The following is an 18,821-nucleotide window of genomic DNA, read 5'->3' on the forward strand; positions in this document are numbered from 1 at the left end:
TATTGCCAATCTGGTTGGGTGGTGGTACAGTTTTATTGAACGTGCACATATTTGTATATATTTCGGTCGCCCGTCTGTCGCATCCTCGTGTATGTTCTTACTTGTCTCTGCGTGTGTGTGCGTGTGTACGCATTTATTTGTCGTATATCTCATCAAAAAAGATACATRTGTATATGCACATTTGCATAGATAAACATATTAACGCGTCGCTCTCGTCTCTTGACATAACTTTGATCAGATTTTAATGCAAAGGGAAAYATGCAAATTTTATGTGATTGTGCTTTAAAGGCTGCTTCGAGCGTGTTGAAAATGTAGTCTGGTTTAATATATATTTTTCTTTAAAAGTGTTTTCCTCTTATAAATGATGATAAAATGGTTAATTCAAAAGTAATCAACCAACTTAATATAGTCTAAATCATAAAATTCGATCGACGTTGCACTTTAATTGGTCAAACACATCAGGGCTTAAAACATTGCCCAACAAGATGCTAATGGGTCATATATTCATAATTGATAATATAATAAGTCTAGTAAATTGAAAATATTATATCTACAATTCTTTAACAATTCCAGGTTATTAAAACCTTAATTTTTTTAACTTCGAAAATTTTCGAATTTTATTTTTTTTCGCAATTGACTTTTTTTAAATGGATATGGAATGGATAGGTCTAAATTACTTATTCTGGGTTTAATTCATTGCTTAACAACAATTGCCCAGAAGAAGGTATGTCACTTATTCATAGTCGAAAAGAAATTGAGGCCTCAAGATTTAAAATATGAAATTCATATTCCTTTAGTAAATCTAGAAAATTGAAATTAAAATGTTTATAAACTTCGAAAAAATTTTGAACTCGATAATTCATCTTTCTAAGCATGCAAATTTTAAAGCTAAATAAATTCCTATTCTATGAATTTTCGAACATATGCGAACTCGAATTTGATTAAATWCAATCTTTCAAAATATACTCAACTGTATCAACAAAATCGTAACCTTTAGTTAAAATATAGACATTAAAAGTGTTTCGAAGTCTAAAATAGTTTAAAAATATGCAAATTAAATTACATACTTACAGTAGGTAGAAAAAATAAGTTATCAAAACGCTATATACTTTTTCGCTTAATTGAATGGTATATGCTCGAAAAGGTTTGTTATCAAAGTACCGTTATTGATGACTTTAGTGGCAACCGCTTATCTGGTAAGAAATTTTCGTGGATTTCTATAGAACTGCTCAGTGACAAAGCGTATAAAAGTAAGTTATCAAGTGCAGTAATCAGTGTCTCCATATTAAAATTTGAAAATAAATTACAAAAAAGCATTAAACATGCAARAATAGTTTATTTTATAAATTTTGAAATTGAATTGGTAACTAAAGTTTTCGTGTCTTTTTAATTTAGTTTTTTGAAATATTTAGGCGGTTTTTTTACCGTAAATTTTAAAAAATCTAAAAATGGTGAATTTTAAAGTACTAACGAATGAGGAACGTTCAACCATAATTAATTTGCATAAAAATGGTCACACGCAGCGTTATATTGAGGACATATTAAAATCTTAAAATTTTTGACAMAAGTGCTGTGGACTGATGAATCAATAATTTGTCTCCGTTATTCCCACTGTATGGTTAACGTTTGGTGCTCATCCGAACTAACCCACAGTTAAATCGGTGGAAAAGGGCTTAATGGTTTGGGAATGCTTATCTGCGAATGGCCCTGGTACTATTGTAACCCTGGAAGGAAAATTTATTGCTGCAGTTTATTTAAATATTTTCAAGCWGCACGCCATCCCCGAGGGTCATCGACTAATTGGGCCGGATATCCTTCTTCGACAGGACAACGCGTCCATTCATGCTGCAAAAATCATCACAGAACATCTACAAAATGAAAATGTGAGTGTATTGAAATGGCCTCCTCAAAGACCTGACTTGTCACCAAGCGAAAAAACTTGGGCAATCCTTAAGATCCGWATGACTGAGGAGAAACCCTAAAACTTGGTTGATTTGAAGAACTGCATCTATAATATTTGGAATAATTTACCTCAAAATGATTGTTTGGAGCTTGTTAACTACATAAAATAATGATTGGGTCAACTAGCAAGACGTAATTATGGACATTGTGGATATAAAACAATTTGATAACTTATTTTTTCTACATGCAATTAACTGTGTGTGTGTATGTTTTCCTTTTATAAAAGCAATGAACTTCTCTTTTGTTTTAAAATTACTTTAATTAGATACTTTGAAATATGGTCTCAATAAAAAAAAGATATTTCGTTTGAAAAATATAAACTTTTAAATTTTATTCGCTTCGCTAATTTATATTTCACTTTGATAACTTACTTTTTCTACCTACTGTATGTTTTGAACTTCGAAAGTGTTAGACCATGCGATTATTTTGAGTTTCTGAAATATTTTTTAACTCTGAAAGTATATGGAAGTTCATATATGATCACTTTATGTAATATTTTATCAGAAAAGTGAAAATTTTATTCAGAGACTCGTATTTTTTAAGTTCGAAAAAATTCGAATATATGCAAACTATCTGAAATTTACATAAAATTAAAAACTGCCAATATTTTACAAATTCTTGGCTACAATATCGGTATATTGAGCATTTAAACGAAATTGTTTTCAAATTGCAAGGTTTACGTTATCTCACACACTAGTTTATAAAAAAAAAAAAATAAAAACATTCTACACTCAGTTACCAATATTTTAACCGAAATTTCGTAGTTTTGGGTGAACAAAAAAGAAAAAATGCCAACACCGATAATTTACAAGAGGAAGGAAAAATCTACAAATTTCAAGCAGAGTATGCGTGCATACCTAATTGCACATTCTTTGTATTTAACCAAAAAAAATTCAATACACTAAATTTTTKCCTGCACTTCTTGGCACATTAATTACCGTTCAGCGGAGTTGGCTATAGCTTCATGCCAGCTGATGGATTTGTTTGCCGCACCAGTTGTTTGCGGGACGCGAAATAATGTCTGTCATTGGACTTCTGGGCGAAGGTAGCCGAAGAAGGAAGAGCGCAGGCAAGGCGACCGGCCAAACAGCCTGTTTTATAGAATCCATGTACTTGCATACATATGTGTGTGTATGTGCCTTGAGTGGCACAACAAGCCGACTGCCGCGTACTAGTGCGCATGCAATTACACTAACAACAACAATAGCAACGAAAATATGAGCAAGTATCAGCACCGGTGTTTTCAAACAGATTGGAACTGCACGGTTACACGCTTGTGTTGCAGCTGCCAGCATTGTTGTTGAATTGTTGTTGTACTATGCTATTAGAAGCACAGAGGCGCATATTTGTTAATTTCTGTGCGCGAGCATATCCRTGTTACTATTTGTGTATGTGTTGAAGCGTTTCCTTTTTGTAGCTTTGTATGTGTGTGTGTGCATGTAATCCTGGTACTTACTGCTGTTGTTTTTGCTCTAGTTCTACTTAGCTGCTTTTATACCTACAGACACGAATAAGTCATACACTTGGTGAGGTTTTTCCATTTTCGAACATCGCGCAGCCTGTGTAGCGAATACGTTGTGTTTGTTTGTTGTTGTTGTTATTTTTTGTAAAATTCTCATATTTTGATTATTATGGCGTGGGTATTGTTATTACCATTGCTATATAGTGCATTGTGTGCGTTCGAAGTTGCCGTCTGAGCGCGTGTGTGCGCGCGCGCGCACTTGTGTGAGTGTGTGTGTGTGCACTCACACTRAATGCTTGCAAAAGCGCTTAAATGGCTTCATTTACAACTATGTATGTATGTCTAACTCATTTGCATGGAAATTGAATTCTACAAATTTGTTGGTCTTGAGCGCGCTCGAAATACGAACAAACGGTTTAATGTTGAAAGAGGTTTTGAAAATTGTTTTTCTCTATACCGTTTTGCTCTTACCATTATATTATTCTCTTGCAGCCATTAATAAAATCGTAATCGAAAAGCAAATAAAATAAACGTTGCTATAACGGTTAAATACATTTAGCGAACGCGTGTGTGTGTGTGTAAGTGCATGTGTGACAAGCATTGCACTTAAATAAAGAAGCACAACACACAAAAAATGTCKTCATCCAGCGTAGATGTACCGCGGATTATGGTCTTTCGACCGACTTGGGAAGAATTCAAGAATTTTCCCAAATACATCGCCTACATGGAATCACAAGGCGCACACAAAGCCGGTTTGGCCAAAGTAGTGCCACCACCCGAGTGGGTGCCACGACGCAGTGGCTACGATGACCTGGATGCACTCAACATAACCATACCGGCGCCGATTTGTCAGGTGGTGACCGGCAAACAGGGTCTCTATCAACAAATCAACATACAGAAGAAACCACTCACCGTGAAGCAATTCAGTGAATTGGCGTCCACAGAGCGGTATCAAACGCCCAAACATTTTGACTTTGAAGATCTCGAGCGTAAATATTGGAAGAATATTACCTATGTAGCGCCGATATATGGAGCGGATGTTAGCGGTAGTATTACAGATGTGGATCAGGATGTAAGTATCTGAGCACAAAAACAAAATGAATATAAATTGTTTGAACTATTTTTTTCACTTACTCCACAAAGAGTTGGAATATAAATCGTCTGGGCACAATAYTGGACTTTGTTAACGAGGATTACGGCATTCAAATTGATGGTGTGAATACGGCATATTTGTATTTTGGYATGTGGAAGACCACTTTTGCCTGGCACACCGAAGATATGGATCTCTATTCGATAAACTATTTACACTTTGGCGCACCGAAGACGTGGTATGTCGTTCCACCCGAACATGGGCGCAAATTGGAGAAGGTCGCGAATCAATATTTTCCGGCAAGCTATCAAAATTGCAACGCATATTTGCGGCATAAAATGACACTGATCAGTCCGCAAGTGCTTAAGCAACACGATGTGCCAGTGAGCAAAGTAAGTAGTGTGAAGGGAGTTTGTTTTTCGTATAGGTGACACTGGTGTAACTGGCGCGAGAATTATTAATAAATTTTGATTGAAAATTCACTCTAGAAAATTTTCAAAAATCAATTGTGCTCAAATTAACTAACAAGTATTTGGTGCGAATAATGTGTCAAAATGGAAACGAAAATATTTTAATTTGATATGTTTGTGTAGATGAAAATTGAGAATCTTCAAAAATTTTCGAACATGTGAAAATCATATGTATATGCATAGGTATATAATACATATATTTACTACTATAAATAAATATGAAGTAAAGCATTAATAGTTCAAATAGTTCAAAATATAATATAAAAACTTTAATGATTTTCGAAAACATTTTACTGGAAAATGTTTTTGATACAAATGGTTAACATAAAAAATATCGATACAACAAAGATATATACATATATTGTTTTGTAATACTAAAGCAATTACATTTTCATTTATGATTATAAGCATCTGCGAATGTTAGATTATCTGAGAATCTTAATAGTTGAAATTTGAAATATTATAAAAATGCTTAATGCTAGCAACAAAGCATAAAAAATATAGAGGAACCTAAACAAGTTTTTAAAAATTAAAATTTCGAAAAAATTTCGAACTTCGAAATTGTTCATGTATGCTAAAATAGTAAAATTGCTTTAGACTATTTTATGTTCAACTTTTAAGACAAAAATTGTTATSTGATTTTCCAAATACTCAAATAAGTTTGCCAGTTATGCTATTTTCTACCAAATCGAAAGTACTCTGCCCAAACTGTTAAAGCAAACGCTTTCTATATACGCAAACTTCCTCACAGATAACACAAGAGGCTGGTGAAATAATGATAACATTTCCTTTCGGCTACCAYGCCGGCTTCAATCATGGTTTCAATTGCGCCGAGTCTACAAATTTTGCTATGGAACGGTGGATTGAATATGGAAAACGTGCCGTTCAATGTACCTGCAGGTACGCTATTGCACTAATTTACATATACACATAAAAGCACCTTAATTATGAAAACAATTTCCCATATAGCAACGATATGGTTAAGATCTCCATGGACACATTCGTGAAACGCTTTCAGCCCGACCGCTATCAGGCGTGGCTGGAGGGCAATGATGTGGGCAGACATCCGGAGGATCCGCCCAGTGCTGTAGCCGCAGCACCACTACCATCACATTTGGATGTGACATGCAATAAGAAGTAAGTGGGCCACACTAACACAAGTCCGSCAAATTCATTTCTCTTATACGCCTTGTAAGCGTGTACTAATATTCTGTTTTCTTTTTTAAAAACAAACACTGCCATTCGCGGCCCTTAGTCATGGGGCTGACAATATACCAATGCACGTAATACAAAGAATGAAGAAACAATGTAACCCTACAAAAAAGAAGTCATTCAAAGAGCGCAATCCTGACTTGAATTTAGAGGAGATACAACTAAATCCCAACATACCCGATGAGGTTAAGGCTGTACTGAAAGAGAGCGTACTCACACTCGACGCTGAGGACGAAGAGCCGGCCATAATCGGTGACGGTGAACCTGAGTTACTGATTCCACTAAGYCCAGCTAATTTGAAGACCAAAAAGGAATTATTAGACTACATCGATGATGGCACAGGTGGGCGGCAATTCTATCAAGCACGCTGCMTCAGCATATTATTTTTTATATAAAAATTGTAATTTGTTCTCTATACTTTCAGATGAAGATGAGGAGGAGGAGTTTCGTAAGCGTCGTCATAAGCGCAAACATCATTCCGATTATGATGATGATTGGTTCACCAGCAAACGGCGTACGAATTCACGMAATAGCAGTAAAGGTCGTAGTCCGCGCAATAGCAATAAAGACGATCGCTCCATATCGCCGGCATCKTCAACATCCTCATCGTCACGTGCACGTCGTCAGCCATGTACGACGCCTGGCAAAACGCCACGCAAGACGCCAAATCGCCGAAAGAAAGACAATGCAGCGACAACACCAAATGCTACCGCCGCCACGACAGTGCTCACAAAAGCGACACAAATCGAGGCTGTGGCAAACGTTCTGAAAACCGCAGCAGCCGTTTCGCAAGCGCTAAGCGGACAATGCAGTGATGAAAATGGCAATAGCAATAGCAACAGCAGTGGCGGTGTTGCGAGCACACCAGCGCCCAASGTTGAGACACCAGCTGTAGCCGTGACCGTGTCAGCCGTAGCTGCTGCTGCCGATTTGGCGGGAGGTGAGGCAATTAGCGAAATAAAGGAGCATTCACTATTTATCTCACCCGCAAATGGCTACAATCGCAAATGAAAAAATCCTTTAACCCATTAAAATCACAAATCATTCTTTTGTTTCTAACTACTTATTTTATAGCATCACATTGTGTTAACACACTATTCTATTTACTCTTATGCTATTTCATATACTCTTATATTTAGTGTCTTTTATATTAAACTTTAACATACTTCATACAAACATACATGCATACCTGCTAACAAAACACATATGCGTACAGCAAAAACAAAAAAATCAGAACAGAAATTAATTCTTTTCATTTTAGATCGTTCTTGCGCAAATATATATTATATATATATATAGCGAATTTCCTCATTCATTTAATTTTAATATTTATTTCATTTAAATACCTTTGTATATGTATGCTTTTAACTCATCATTTATATTTTATACATCTGTATGTGTGATTTTATTAACTTTAGACAATTGATTTCTCATTTTATGTAGGGTTTTGTTTTACCTTCTAGGTTGTAAATATATACGCAARTTATATCCATATATGCATAAATATGTTTAAAATAATGCAAATGCCATTTTATTAGGTTAACTGTAAAACGACGCTAGTTCCAAAGTATCTTCACGTTGAAATTGAAAACGTAGACGAATAAGAAAATAACAAATTTGAAGTGAAAACTTTTACATATTCCTGTATTAAACTCTTTTTGGTTACTATGTTGTTTATATTTTTTTCTTTATAAATTTTAACTACCAAATTGTATTTTTTTTCTTCTCCGTTTATTACTTCTGCGACTTGTTTTTCTTTTGAGAACAGATTTTAACGAAGTCAACTCCACTCAAACGTACCGTTACTGCCTATCTATTGGTTTTAGTTTTATATTCTTGTTTTTTTTTTTTTGTTGGAAATTTTGTATTTGTGTGTATTCTTTTCTGGCCGCCGTTGTATTCCCTTAAATTTAAGCGATGTTTAGTATGTACTGTATGTTTTGTATTTGCCCTGCAAAATGTGGTCGCGCTTTGTATGCTGCGCTCATTTGCATATATTRTGGAACTCATTTGATGGTGAATGATGATGAAGATGATGATGTTGTGAAATTTTCTGATTTTTGTTCTGAAATGCTCAACGGAGAAATATACTTTTTAGTGTAAGCGAAAACCGTGTTGTTTGGTCTTTTCTTTTATTTATGTGGCCCATCGAACAATTCGACAAAATTTTAATTGGTAGAAATTGTTTTCGAAAATAGCGTTTGGCGAAATTATTTGTGTATTTCTTTAGCGTTTCCAGGTGGACATTTTGTGTTTGGCTTGTTTGTTGTTGGTTACAGGTTCGTTGAAAATTTGGTGTGAGAATTGCACAATATTGAGATTTTGAGGTTTCTAGTGATACACAATTTATTAAGATTACGCCGGGATTGTTTTCTTCACTCTTCTTAATTTAGCGGTTTGAATTGTGGGCATATTCATCTTTTAAATTTGAAAGTTGTGGCTTGTCTTTCTAGAAAGTTTATAAGATAATCTGTCATTGTACTCTTAATTGGCGGTAGCCATACAAGTTTACTCACTCCTTCATTTTCCGTTATACTACTACTTTTTCTCCTTTCTATTTCCTTTCCCCTTCCGCACCAACTATCGCCAGCAATTGATTGCTTCACTTGCCCCGTTTGTGAGCGTGTATCTAACAAATGAAATGAAAAAAGTTAAATTAACAACAGCGAAATAAATTTTACATGTTCATACATCTTACGAAACAAAAAAAAAAAAATAAATAAAAGCTAAAAAAAAAAAAACAAAAAAAAAAAAAAAAAAAAAAAAAAAAAAAAAAAAAAAAAAATAAAAAATAAAAAGAATCAAAACCACAATTCATGTACAAAATTTTACAACCAAACCCAAAATAAAACAAAAAAAAAGCGAAATTGTAAAAATTGTACAAAGTAAAATTTCCGCTTGAAAATGTGAGTCTTCTTGACTATAACTTTTGATTGTCATAATTCATTGCATGTTTTTCAACACTTCTTGTAGGTAACGGCAGTTTAGCAGTCACAACAAATTCAACTACCACAACCGCGCACACTCCCGTAATACGTGTGGTGCGTAAGTTGAGCGATCAGCTAAGCAATCACAACAACGATCTCCCCTCTGTGCCGAGTGTGTTGCAGTTCATGCAACAAACACGTAAATTCGAGGGTAAAATACCGAAAATCGGTCAACAAGTGAATTTACAACGCGCCCAACTGCTCATAATGCCAACAACATCGAACGCTTCGACCGGCTCCACTGCTGTTGCTAATACCACTAACGCCATAACAACAGCAACAACATCTAGTCAGCAACAACAACAACAGCAACAGCAGCTTGAGCAGGAGCAACAACAGCAAACAATTGTTTATACAACAATGTTGCCGGCAGCAAGCACATTGAATGGCATCGTTGCACAGCAAAGTGCGCAGCAACAACAACAGCAAACACAATACATTACAATACCCGCCACATCGTCGGCGTCGGGTGCTAATAGCACGGACGGCACTGTTTATCAGTTGCAAAGYGAAATTGTTTGCGATGCAGCTACATATCAGCAACAGCAGCAACAACAACAGCAACAGCACGAACAGCAGCAACAACAACAACAATTGACTGCACAAAGCATYAACGGCAATACAATTGCTGTAACGTCGGCCGCCGCAGCGCAAGGTAGGTGTCTCTGCCSCGCAAAGTGCCCGTGGCCATAATAATTTGCCTACTTAGTATGTAGCTGTAYGTAGAATGGTTTTGATTTGCAACTAACATTCGTTTTATTTGGTTTTATTTGTAAATGTGAAGTTGTTATTGTCTGTAGTAAGCTGGCTTTGAATAACACTTTTTCTTATTTCATTTACGTTTGGCATTTCCTTTGATTAATCAAGTCGCTGTAATTCTGACGTTATTATAGCAATATTTCCCAAAATCAGTTGGTTTTTTTTTTTTAGAAAATGCGTTAAATGTATAACTATATATGGCATATACAATTTTATATGAGACTTTTTTGGTATTCATAAAAAGAAATTTAATACTACTGTGATCAAATTGAAAGGTGAATTTTGTCCATTTCATCTCCTTCAAAGTAATTCCCTCCCGCTGCAATACACTTATGCCAATGAATTTTCCAGTCATCATAGCACTTGGTAAAACCTTCCGTCGTGATGGCCATCAGAGCCTTCTTCGATTCAGCTTTTATATCCTCAATTGAGTCAAATGGTGTCCTTGGAGTGGTTATGTGAACTTGCTGAATAGCCAGAAGTTACACGAAGGTAAATCAGGCAAATGCGGTAGCTGGATCACGAATAACCAATGTACTATGAGATGTTGCTTTATCGAATTCACTTTTAGAGCCTCACAAAACGACGAGTATCTCAAATACTAATAAATATTTTGACGTGAAATTTAGCATAGATGTCACTAACAGTACTACCAACGTACACAAAAAATTGTACCGATTCGAAAAACCCGCGAAGTATAAATTAAAAATTCACCTTTCAGTTTGATCAGAAATTAATATATTTCATAAAGAAAAATAAAATTTTAAATAACTCCACATAGCTCAAAAAATTAAAAATAAATACATACATGTATTAAAATAAATAAATAATATTAATAATTATAGAAAGCAATAATTCAAATATTATTAAAAAAAATTATTAAAGTATTTAACGTGAAACCAACTGTTTTAAATTTTTAAATAAATAGTTTTTTGCAATTTTTTTATATATAATTTTTTATTTCAATTTATATATTTTTCATTTAACCTTTTCATTAATGTTTAATTACTATTTTTTCTTTTTAAAGTCCATTTCAATTCTTTTCCATTYACCATTATTAAAGTCATGCTGCAATTATCTAACCCATTACCGTAATACCTCGCTGCGAAGTTCATTTAAGTTATGATTTTTTTTTTTCAATGTTACTAATTTCACACTGTGCTAACTAATAAGCAAAGTTTCGAACCATATTTTTCATAATTAAATCTAGGCTTCATTTGTTTATTTACAACTAAATTTAAACATTCGAAATTCTATCTCGGTTTTAGTTACAAAAACCAAATAAAAAATTTTGTTCCGCCATTTTTAAAGCAACTTTTCAATGTTAAGATATTTAGTACTCAAAATATAGTAACATCTTAAACATGTTAAGTACTAATTCTGTTTTAATTTCACTTCTTTATTCCCATATAATGAAATTCTTGAAATGCTAAAATATTTATTGTAATTTTTTTTTCTCCTTTCCAATATGTTTATATATTTCATTTCATTTTATTTCTTCAATATCAAAATATACGAAAATATATACAAATACAGCTTTAGTCCAACAGCTGTTCATTGCCAGAAATTCGTAAGTTCCCTAAATGGAAATATTTGCCAAAACATATATTGTTTACCACAGCAACACTGTCATACTGATATACCTTTTCATTCAAAACTTAAATTGAATCTAATTTTACTCAGATCTTTTTCGCACAGTTATTTTTAATTAAGCAGCAATAAATACATGGTCCAACTATTTTTTACGAGATTCCATTTTGAATTAAAATTTAGCGCACATTTCAAAAATACCAACTTTTGCCTCATTCTGAAAACCGTTTATAGAAGGAAAGAAAATTTCCTTGCATTTTTTCATATAATTTGCAAAACAATACCCCTAAAAGGAGTTTAAGCCAATTACTGCTTCACCTACTTTTAGGCTTGGTTATAAACCGAATATCAATCAATGACTTCAAGAACGTTTTTCGGTCATAAAAATAGAAATGTATTTAACAATTTCATAATGAGCAGCAACAAATTACAACAGAAATACAAAAATGGACATTATATACATTATTATTTTTAATTAGTTTTAATAATGATTTTGTTATTAATTACATATATTTAGAAACAAATTTCATAAAATAATAAATATTTTTTTTTAGTTCTTTTATATATGTATTAGTTTTTTATTTTTAAGTAACTTTTGTAAAACTCTAGTTTTTATTAATATTTAAATAGTTGTGAAATTGCCAAACGTTATCGCTCCAATTTAATTATTTCTTATTTTTTATACTCCAATTATTCTGTTAAAATTTCTATGCAACACAAGCGATTTATATATATTCATTTTGGTYATACGAAATGAAAAGAGACGAAAGTTATGAAGTAATATCAAATAAAGCTAAATACAGAAATCTCAAAAACCATCGAGTAGTTGGATTCAAATAAAGTACACATACTTACACCAAATTACTTTTTAAATTTATGAACTCATTTAAGAACTGACTACGGTTGCGCCAAAAGTATCGAAATAATCGATAGCTGACTATTTTTAAACAAACTTTTTTAAATTAAATCTTTAAATTAAAAAATAAAATAAATAGTTGGAGCCAAATAGCATATAAATTAAATTTTTTTSAATTCTGGTCATTTTTAGCAATATTTATATTAAAAAMTTACATTTTCTAATAATAATMAAATATAAAAAATTATTAAATATTTAAATGGAGTTAGGGTAATAGTGAACTTGTAAATAGAAATTTGGGAGTGAGTTTGYAAAATCCAAAGCCAATTAAACCTCAGAAGAATTTTTACTAAAAGCACATTTAGATAAGTCTCAAAATGCGGTCCAAACAACAAACTATCGAACTAAAACGGAGAAAAATTAGAAAATCTTTTGAGTCCGGTCTCTAAATGCATTTTCTATTTCAAACACAAAAAATTGCACGTTGCTATGAAATTATCTACTGCTATCGTAATTTTTGTATTTTTCTTTTATAATTTTCTGAAAATTATTCCTCTTCAATATTTTCTTTGTAAATTATTTATACGCTAGTTGAAATTATGAACGCGTTGATTCTTTTACATTTTAGTTTTTCTGTAATTGTTATTTTGTATTTTTTTTGTTTAAACAAACAACAAAAATCCCAAAAACTGAAAACGAAAAAGATTATTTACATTTATACACATTTGAAACCAATTTTTAAAAATTAAGACAATGTGGTCACCACTATTAGTTCGTCCCCTATACTGCTCACCTCGACCGCCGCTGCTGTCGCCGAAGCCAATAATAACCACCACCAGCAACATCATCTCCAACAACAACACAATTCCGCTGCTGCCGCCACATCGACCTATACCACCACAACCACCACTGCCACACCGCTCCACGCAATCAAAACTGAAATTAACGACGAAACGAATCACATTATTGTCAATGGCGATGGGACAACGCTGCAGACGCAGTCGCACCCTCAGTATCATTACATCACCACTACAGGTGAAGATGGACAAACGCCGACGACAATCGTTTTTGAAAACTACAATGGTGAGGTCACTGAAGTGAATGGGGGTGGGGGCGCCACCACGATCATTAAATTTGAGGGTGGCGATACCGAGTATCAAGGATATCAGGTGATAAAACAAGAGGAGGATAACTCAAATGGCATGCACAATGATGGATCGTCAATGGAACAACAACAGCAACAAAACCAACAACAACAACATCAGCAGCAACAACAGCAACCACAATTTACTTATAAAACTATAAAACAAGACCAAGAAATGAATCAAACTATAACCGACACGATAATAGTGCCCGCCAACGGCGTACCAGCGATACCACCGCAAAAACAAAAGCGCAAGCGAAAAACACGTTTGATTTCTCCCGACGAACAGGGCGAGTACTTGGAGAAGATGTCGGTGCGCGGTCTGGACATCCAGCGTTACGAACATATCATTGACGGCGTCTCCTATTGCCTGGTGTGTGCCAAAAATGACGTTTTCAAAACATTCAAAAACAAATACAGTTTCCAACGTCACGCCTACCTATTCCACGAAGGCGACAATCGCAAGATATTCGCCTGCCCCATTTGCAATAAAGAGTTTTCACGTCCCGACAAAATGAAAATGCATAAAAAAGATAAACATGGCGACATGCAAGTACCCGATGGCACTCTTACAACAGCGGCCACACCGGTGAAACAATCGCCAGACACCAATACAGGTAAGCGTCCACGTGCCACCAGCGCACGATCATCACGTGCGCGGAAACCACGCGCCACCATAGCCAACACCGCGACGGCGACTGTCAACAGCGGCAGTGAAGAGAATGCCGTTGAAGCGAAGCGTAAACGCCTTGCGCAAATCGATAGCGTTTTAGATGTCGTGCAGCAGCAAGCAGCCGGCGTAAATGGAACACAGGCGCAAACGACCACTATCAATGTACAACTGCAACAGCAGGCAAACGCACAAGTGCAGGTACAACAACAACAGGCATTGCCGCCCATCGATTTGAGTGGCATGATTCTGCCTGGTGGCGCTCAGCTAGCGCTGGCCAATCCCGGCGCAACGTCTGCGCTTCTCCAGCAACAACGCGTTGCACAACAACAACAACAGCAGCAGCAACAGTCGCATGCCCCACCACCACAGCATATTGCATTGTCTGCGCAAGCAACGCAGGTGCTGCAGCCGTCAGCAACAGCCGCCACTGCTGCTGGCGCCGCTGGCACCACTCTCATTTATTCCAATCAGATTGATTTGCAGCAAGCGCTGTTACAGCAACAGCTGCATGGCCAAAGTATTATGATACAAGATCAAGCTGGCAATTTGGTGCCGCTGCAATCATTGCAAGCGCTCAACGCAACCACCACGCTAGACGGTACGCAAACAATCTACACCACACAGCCGGCGCGTCATGCACAACCGCCGCAACAGTTGCTGCAGCCAACGCACCAAACGACGCCGCCAAATGCCTATCAGCCGGCGCCGCAACAGCATATACAGCTGCAGGCGTTACCAACCGGTTCGCCACAAGAGACTATCATCACAACGACATCGCCTGCCGCGCAGGCTCAGCAGCAACAGCAACAGCAGCTGAAAACAACCACACAGCATCAGCAACAGCACACAAGCAATGTTGTGACACAGCAGCAGCAGCAACAACAACAACAGCACTATGAGCTAGAAAATGTTGCGTATTTGTCGTCGACTGCTGCAACGCCGGCGCCGCCAGAGCAACAACATCAACAACAACAACACCATGTCATCGGCACTGTGCAAAGCTATCAGATACTCACGCCCGACGGTTTGCAAAGCTACCCCACCGCCACAGCGACGACAACCAAGTTGGAACCGAGCGATTTGGCGGAACTTTGTCCATACACTTCAATGACCAGCACGACGCCACATTACACATTCACAACACATGCGGGACATCATGGCGCCACCGCGGACGCGCTGCATCAGCAAGTTGCCGGCGCCACAACTAGTCATACACAGCAGCAGCAGCAGCAGCACCAGTTGACGGCTGGCGGCGGCGGCCAGCAGCAGCATCACATACAGCAGCAGCATCATTTCATGGAGCTCAAGAACGATTTGTTGATTAAAAGCGCAACTGATGCGTACGCGTTGGACGCGAGCTCCATGTATCACCTGCCCTTCTCGCCGTCATCGATGATCAGCTCGGTGAATGATGGCAACGGACAGTCGCTGCTCGAAACCAAAGAGATTAGGTAACACAAATTGTTTCTATATCATTTGCTCTCAATTTATATAATCTCTTATTTTCGTATTTGTAAAAGTAAAATTTGCGAAATTTTGTGGAAAAATAAGTTGAAGTAGTACTGATTGGCGTATGTTTAAACCGATTTTAATATAACTTTTAGATTGTTGTTATTGATTACAGCGCTGCGATTGCCTGACTGCCTGCCCGAACAATCGCCGGCGTGTGTGCGAACGCTAACATGAAAAAGAGACTAACTAAATATTTCAATTGTATATTGTAATAAAATTGTAGAACTTGTTAACAGATCTTCCAGTATTATTTTTTTTACTGTAACGCTAACAAAGTAATAAGTACAAATATAGAAAATGAAAGTATGAAAAGTGCTTTGAATTGTATACGTATTTATTTGTAATAATAATTGCTTTTTGTTAACTTAGTTTAATTTTCATGTTAATTATATTTTTTGGTAGTAAAAGAATTGTAATTATTTTTTGGTATAATTTGTAACGTAATGTATTTAAATTTTAAGCAAATCTTTTAGTATTTACAAAATATTATCGTAAGATGCTGCTAAACGTATGCGGCGTGGACATACATATGTACACTGTTGTTGCGTTGTATTGTTGCTGCTAACTTCTTCTATTGCTCACACACTCTTAATACACTCTTACTCACTACAAACTATACACTCTTTATAAAAGTAATAGATGTGTCAACGCATTTTTAAACGATATGTAAGAAGTAGACAACTTAAAATTATTATTATTTTTAATATTATTTTGTACAATKTTTTTCCAATATAAACAAAAATCATTTATACTTTTAGAGGTTTTTGAATCTCTACAATGTTATGCTTAGAATAGCTTATCCCAATTAATGGCGTTAATGATTGAAATACTACTGTCATTCAAAGTTTGTTTCACTCCAAATTTTAATACAATTCATATTTTCAAGTAGATTTCTCTTCATTGCCGAATAGCGATTTTTAGTGTTGAAACACTATTTGAAATAATTATATTTCACTGCAATATACTATATTTTCAAAGTCATATGTAACAAAAAGGTGTCTGATACTCTTTTAAAAATTTATAAAAATTTCAAAAATAGATATTTTAAAATATAAAAAACGTTCTTAAAGTCCTGTCGGATACWAAAATGTGCCTGAAAAAGGTTTTATTTCAAAATTAACTAGTAAATAATCTAAAATATCACTTTTTCATTTGATGTTCGAGTTTCTTTATACTTCCATCAAAAATAATATTTGTATTTACATTTTTTTTAATCAAATATGTTTTTTTTTGAATGTAGTTTTATATCTTGGAAGTCTAATTAAATTCTCATCTTACATTCCTTATTTATTTCTTTGTTTTGACTTATTTTGTGACTGCATTTTATAAGTATAACAATAAAGTGGTTGAGGGCACTTATATTAATTATTATACTTATTTGCTTTAATTTTGTTTTAGCAGGAGAGTTGAAAAGCACTACATTTGCATTTAGGTTTTTTTATATTAAATTATAATTGTTGGGTACATTTTTGTCCTTTTAATTCATTATTATAAATACAATTAATGATTTAATTGAAAACATTAATTTAATTAAATTTTTGTTTTGTTTTCTTCTTCTCTTTTTCTTATTTTCATTTAATTTTTTTTATATACAAAAATATGTAACAACGCGTAAACATTCAATTTCAACACAACCCATTCACAACTACGAACGCTCAATCAACAACAAACATGTCCTGTGTACAATCCACGCGCACACAYACATACATATATACAACCCACATACACATGTACAAATGCACAACTGTATGAATATAACAAAACAAATGTACAGCTATGATATCAGCGAGGCGGTTCTGTTAGCGCTTTAATGAATAAAAGCATGCCGCTAAGGAGGAATTACCAAAAAAAAAAACGAAACAAATAAAGATTTATAACTTAAATAAAACAAAAAATAATATTAATATGGGAGAAAAAAGATTGTTAAAAGTGTAAAGCCAAAAATCATAATTTTTGCTGAAATGCAAAATAATAATTACTAGATATATAGTAAGCACTCGAAATAAATACAAACACACAATAAAAATAAAACACAAAAATAAAAAACTCCTCGTTTTGCTAACGCGCCAGCAAAAGTAGCAGTTCGTCAAAACGCGAAAGAAACCGACTTTCGTGTTTATTTAGATGAAATTTTTGTTATTATATCAACATTAGCTGCATACTACTGCTACTACAGTTCAATAAAATTTGTACCAGAGGTATGTGTTTTCTTAAAAAAATATATTATGTTCTTTTTTTTTGTTGTTATTTATACTTTTAGTTGTTTTCTCGTTTTTTTATTTTTTGTGGTATCGTTTTCCACATTGATTTGGTCAACGAAACCAAAAAAATAAATATAGTGTTGAATCGAATGGCTATGGAATAGGTATTGACATTTGAGTTTCTAAGCTGATGTTGGTGTATATCTTGGGTTGATTTTGAAGTTATAATTATCTCTTAAAAATATGCTAAACTGGCATTTTTAATACCGATTTCAAATTGGTTTTGTGTGAAATTTTTAAAATTGTTTGCCTGGTGTGAGTTTGTGAAATGCTTTAGTTGTATCAGGAGTATGGTTTTACAAATCCGAAATTTCGAAAATTTCAAATTGGATTTTATGTGGTTGATATGGAAACTAAATTCTTCTAAATAGATAAATTTCAATTTTAAAATTGTTTTATAGGTTGTTTCGTATCAGCAAAGTTTTCAACAAAGGAACTTAGTTGTACGCTTTTGTTTTAAGCATAATTGCAGATTTCTACCTATGGTTGTATGGATATTTGTTGTATTTTTCAAACCTTTTCGCTTTTATACAATCATCCGATAATATAACATTTTTATTTTTGTTTCGGTTAATTTTTTATTACTACATCCTCTTTACATTTTTGACTTTTTGTGTTCATTAAAACATTTTTACTTCTAAGTTACCTTTTTTTGCTTTGTTAAATCCAACAATTCATATTAATTAATGCACATTGTTATGTTTTACACACTCACCTACGCAGAACGCATTTTTGTTTTCCTTGCAGGTATATATGTATGCTTGTATTAACATATTTATGCATTCATCAAATTTTCAAAATTTATTTTATATACTGTATGTATATATTTATATTATGTATGTA

General features: G+C 34.4%; 1 protein-coding gene across 6 annotated transcripts in view; it reads left to right on the top strand.

The window, feature by feature from the left end:
- LOC108969675 (polyhomeotic-proximal chromatin protein-like) overlaps positions 1–18,821 on the top strand; it is a 54,057-nt gene that overhangs the window by 28,128 nt on the left and 7,108 nt on the right. For 4 of the 6 annotated variants that reach the window (XR_001993416.1, XM_018934550.1, XM_018934546.1 and 1 more), the window contains 8 exons: positions 3,917–4,496; positions 4,568–4,906; positions 5,736–5,884; positions 5,954–6,121; positions 6,240–6,538; positions 6,621–7,136; positions 9,170–9,838; positions 13,139–15,656. Coding sequence is in view for 5 of the 6 variants with exons in the window: in XM_018934550.1 (XP_018790095.1) it covers positions 4,059–4,496; positions 4,568–4,906; positions 5,736–5,884; positions 5,954–6,121; positions 6,240–6,538; positions 6,621–7,136; positions 9,170–9,838; positions 13,139–15,656 (5,096 nt within the window). In the remaining variant the exon portion in view is untranslated. Of the gene's footprint in view, positions 1–3,916; positions 4,497–4,567; positions 4,907–5,735; positions 5,885–5,953; positions 6,122–6,239; positions 6,539–6,620; positions 7,137–9,169; positions 9,839–13,138; positions 15,657–17,491; positions 17,573–18,821 lie in introns of those variants that run through there. The other 2 variants (XM_018934549.1, XM_018934548.1) reach the window with 2 other exon arrangements.

The sequence above is a fragment of the Bactrocera latifrons genome, unplaced genomic scaffold (genome assembly GCF_001853355.1).
Source record: "Bactrocera latifrons isolate USDA-ARS-PBARC rearing strain unplaced genomic scaffold, ASM185335v1 scaffold_260, whole genome shotgun sequence".
Taxonomy (NCBI): Eukaryota; Metazoa; Arthropoda; class Insecta; order Diptera; family Tephritidae; genus Bactrocera; species Bactrocera latifrons.